Source organism: Nanorana parkeri, unplaced genomic scaffold (genome assembly GCF_000935625.1).
Source record: "Nanorana parkeri isolate BGI_ZX_2015 unplaced genomic scaffold, ASM93562v1 scaffold1505, whole genome shotgun sequence".
Taxonomy (NCBI): Eukaryota; Metazoa; Chordata; class Amphibia; order Anura; family Dicroglossidae; genus Nanorana; species Nanorana parkeri.
Genome location: NW_017307773.1, coordinates 158833 through 162957, shown reverse-complemented (window position 1 = coordinate 162957; position 4125 = coordinate 158833). Strand labels below are relative to the sequence as shown.

Here is a 4125-nt window from a genome sequence, read left to right as displayed (position 1 = left end):
GATTTTTTTTTTTCTTTTTCACAACGGTTTTGGCACAAGAATTAAAATATTTACAGTCCATGCGACAATTTTTCAAGATTTGGGGGGAAAAAAAAGGTTTCAACATTTTCTTTTATGGTGAAAGGAATGTCGACGAAATAAAACCGCAGAGCGGGGGGCGTCCGTGCATTTTCCGCCACTCGGAAGGACACCCGGAATGGAACGGCGCGGCCCGCGGGGAGTTGGGGGCTCCATCTTGTGTTAACTAAGTAATGGCCAGCAGGGTTAATACAAGGTGGTGGGGGGGGGGAAGTGGCGCCATTGGACGGGAGGTTTTTGGCGGGAAGAATTTAAAAGAAAAAAAATATTAAAACAAGTGACAGTTCCCTTTAAAAATATATGTGCTGGATAAGCACTATTTAAGTCTAGACATTTACAGGAGGGGCGGAGACAAGACCAGTCACCCTGCACAAGATGAGAGAGAGGCAGTGATCGGTCTTTATTACAGGAGGGGGCAGAGACAAGACCAATCACCCTGCACAAGATGAGAGAGAGGCAGTGATCGGTCTTTATTACAGGAGGGGGCAGAGACAAGACCAATCACCCTGCACAAGATGAGAGAGAGGCAGTGATCGGTCTTTATTACAGGAGGGGGCGAAGGCAAGACCAGTCACCCTGCACAAGGAGAGCAGCAGTGACCGGTCTTTATTACAGGAGGGGCGGAGACAAGACCAGTCACCCTGCACAAGATGAGAGAGAGGCAGTGATCGGTCTTTATTACAGGAGGGGGCGAAGGCAAGACCAGTCATCCTGCACAAGATGAGAGAGAGGCAGTGATCGGTCTTTATTACAAGAAGCTCCAAGTTACTGCACAAATCTGGAAGAAATACACAAAGCTCACCAAGATTCCAGGATGAATACACATGACTCTTGTATGAGGACAATATTTGCTTATCCCGGTGTTCAGAATTAAATATTGACACTTTCATAATTTCATCGCAGATCTGTCCATACAGTATGTGCCTGGTGTAAGATCGGTTACATTGCATATTCTGGATCCAGGAATGGAACTGGCTTCCCGCTATACCAGTCATGGATTGGTGAACACTGGGCGGTCAGTGATCAGTGAACACCAGAGCACTTTGGCACAGCTGAAGCATCTCCGCCGTGCTCTCAGAACGCCGTTGTCTCATATCTTTACCCAAACCAACAAAATCGAGGCATTTAGCACATCAAGACCCAACCCTAAACATTGTCAGCGCAATTCATCACAAAGAAACAACAATCGGCTTAGAGTAAAATAATGTGTATTTTCAGAATACAATGGTCTACCCTGAGTTGTCAGATCCTGTCAAACATTCAATTTTTAGGTTTATAAAAAAAAAATATTTTCGAAATTAGAAAATCAGTAAGTAGATTTTTTTTTTTCTTTTTCACAACGGTTTTGGCACAAGAATTAAAATATTTACAGTCCATGCGACAATTTTTCAAGATTTGGGGGGAAAAAAAAGGTTTCAACATTTTCTTTTATGGTGAAAGGAATGTCGACGAAATAAAACCGCAGAGCGGGGGGCGTCCGTGCATTTTCCGCCACTCGGAAGGACACCCGGAATGGAACGGCGCGGCCCGCGGGGAGTTGGGGGCTCCATCTTGTGTTAACTAAGTAATGGCCAGCAGGGTTAATACAAGGTGGTGGTGGGGGGGAAGTGGCGCCATTGGACGGGAGGTTTTTGGCGGGAAGAATTTAAAAGAAAAAAAATATTAAAACAAGTGACAGTTCCCTTTAAAAATATATGTGCTGGATAAGCACTATTTAAGTCTAGACATCATTTTGTTCACAGTGACTGTAGATATATATATATATGTACAGCTACATATATATATACGTCCCCACACTTCTCCTGCAGGTGTGTGTTTAATAAAAAGAAACATACATAGGTATATAGGTATTAAATATAGATTTCTGAAATGTGCGGCTGTCCCGCCGTCTCCTGGCAGTCCCTTGCGTCTAGTCTCTGGAGACGGTCGCGCAGCAGTGCCGTAGCGTCCTTGAGTATAACGAGATCGGAAAAAGGATCTCCCCGTGTATATAGAAAAACACAAGAAACGGGTGGAGGCACATGGTCGTCATCTCTACAGTGTCGTGTCTAAGCTTTGTGCTGGCTGGAGAGAGCGGCGTCGTTTAGAGTCTGCTGCTGCGGCAATGGCGGCAGCGCTCACTCGTCCGTTACGGCGTCCGAGTTCTCCTGTTTGGCGTTGACTTCCTCCTCCTCCCGGATGGCCTGGATTGGCTCCGACGTTGGCTCCTTCTCTACGGCCTCCGTCTTCTGCTCCTCTTCGATCACTTTCTTCCACATTTTGTGGTTCTCCATCAAGTGATGTGTAATCTCACAGTAGATTTTTCTTTTGCACTTTTTCTTTTCTGCGGGCGGGAAGAAGAATGTCAGAGGTGAAGCCGAAATCGCTACCATTCAGATAACGGAAGAGGACACAGACTGCCAGACCGGGGGCAAAGCCGATATGGCACAATAATGTCCAAATCCAATTCAAACAGTTTAGATATGGTTGTGAATTGCTTAATATTCCCTATACAGCGCTGCGGCATATGTCAGAGCTATATAGTTATTATAATAGTGTGCGTGTGTGAGGGGACATTAGAGTGTAAGCTCCTCTGGTGCAGAGACTGAGAAGAGCTGCTCAGTGTTCCCTGTACAGCACTGCAGAAGATGTCAGCGCTATATAAATGTATAATAACAGTGTGTGACTGTGGGGGGGGCCATTAGAGTGTAAGCTCCTCTGGTGCAGAGAAATTAATGTGGCTCAGTGTTCTCTGCACAGCACTACGGTATATGTTAGCGCTATATAAATGTATAATAATAGTGTATGACTGTGGTGGGGACATTAGAGTGTAAGCTCCTCTGGTGCAGAGACTGGTGTGACTGGCTCAGTGTTCCCTGTACAGAATATGTCAGCGCTATATAAATCTTGCGCTGCAGTCACACACTATTATTATAATACAATAGAATGTAATCTCCTGTGATGCAGAGAATGATTGGAATGGCTCAGTGTTCTCTGTACAGCACTACTGAATATGTCAGAGCTATATAGGTGTATAATAATAGTGTGTGACTGTAGTGGGACATTAGAGTGTAAGCTCATCCGGTGCAGTGACTAATGTAGCTCAGTGTTCTTTGTACAGCACTGCAGGAGATGTCAGCGCTATATAAATGTATAATAATAATAGTAGTGCAAGAGTGTGGTGCAACAATAAAGTGTAAGCTCCTCTGGTGCAAAGACTAATTGGAATGGCTCAGTGTTCTCTGTACAGCACTGCGGTATATGTCAGAGCTATATACATGTATAATAATAATGGTGCGTGACTGTAGTGGGACATTAGAGTGTAAGCTCCTCTGATGCAGATTCCGAGGAAGTTTTTAATATCTCTTGGAGCCTTTGAATCTGATATTCAGCAAACATTCTCTGCGGGGGAATCTTCCAGGTCCGTGTATTTTGAAATGACAGTGATTGATTCTCTGCCAGGGAATGTCTGGTGAAAGTCAGATGACTGCTTTACAGAGCCCTTGCTGTGTCTTATTTACTATTGGAGTGTGATTCTCATGTAGCTTGCTGAAGTTGTGTTCATGCCGATTATCCAATCGTGTGCAAAAGCAAATCCGATACCATTTATAAATCCCTCGGCATATAATTGGGTGTTCAATATGCAGACAGGTTCTCTTGTCTATGTGTCTTCAATTGACCATACTGACCAACAAGTCATACATATTAGAATGATTATAATAGACAAAAACAGGGGAAAATATCTACACATTACTAACAGTCATCAGCAACAAGTAATACAATACAATTCATATAACATATTGTCCTTACACATTAAAGACAAGTTCTGACTCCTATCATCTGTGGGGTCAGAGTCCCTACTCCTCTCAGCCTCCTGGATCCCAGTTGGGCATCCCCTCCCCCTTTGTATCAGTCCAGTATACAGTACAGTATGTAAGTGGTCCTGATGGTAAGCAGAGGTATTTGTTATATAGAGTAACACACATATAGTGACATTGAATCCTCTGCTCTACACCCCCTTCTGCCTGTAAGGACGGAGCCCCCCACCACCCCCCCGGTATGATAAGG

The 4125-nt window shown here is 44.3% G+C and overlaps 1 protein-coding gene across 2 annotated transcripts in view; it reads right to left on the bottom strand.

The window, feature by feature from the left end:
• Positions 1–1784: 1784 nt before the first annotated feature.
• PDE3A (phosphodiesterase 3A) overlaps positions 1785–4125 on the bottom strand; it is a 55871-nt gene continuing 53530 nt past the window's right edge. For both annotated transcript variants that reach the window (XM_018570327.1, XM_018570326.1), the window contains exon 15: positions 1785–2401. In XM_018570327.1, the coding sequence (XP_018425829.1) occupies positions 2196–2401 (206 nt within the window). In that variant the 3' untranslated portion in view covers positions 1785–2195. The remainder of the gene's footprint in view (positions 2402–4125) is intronic.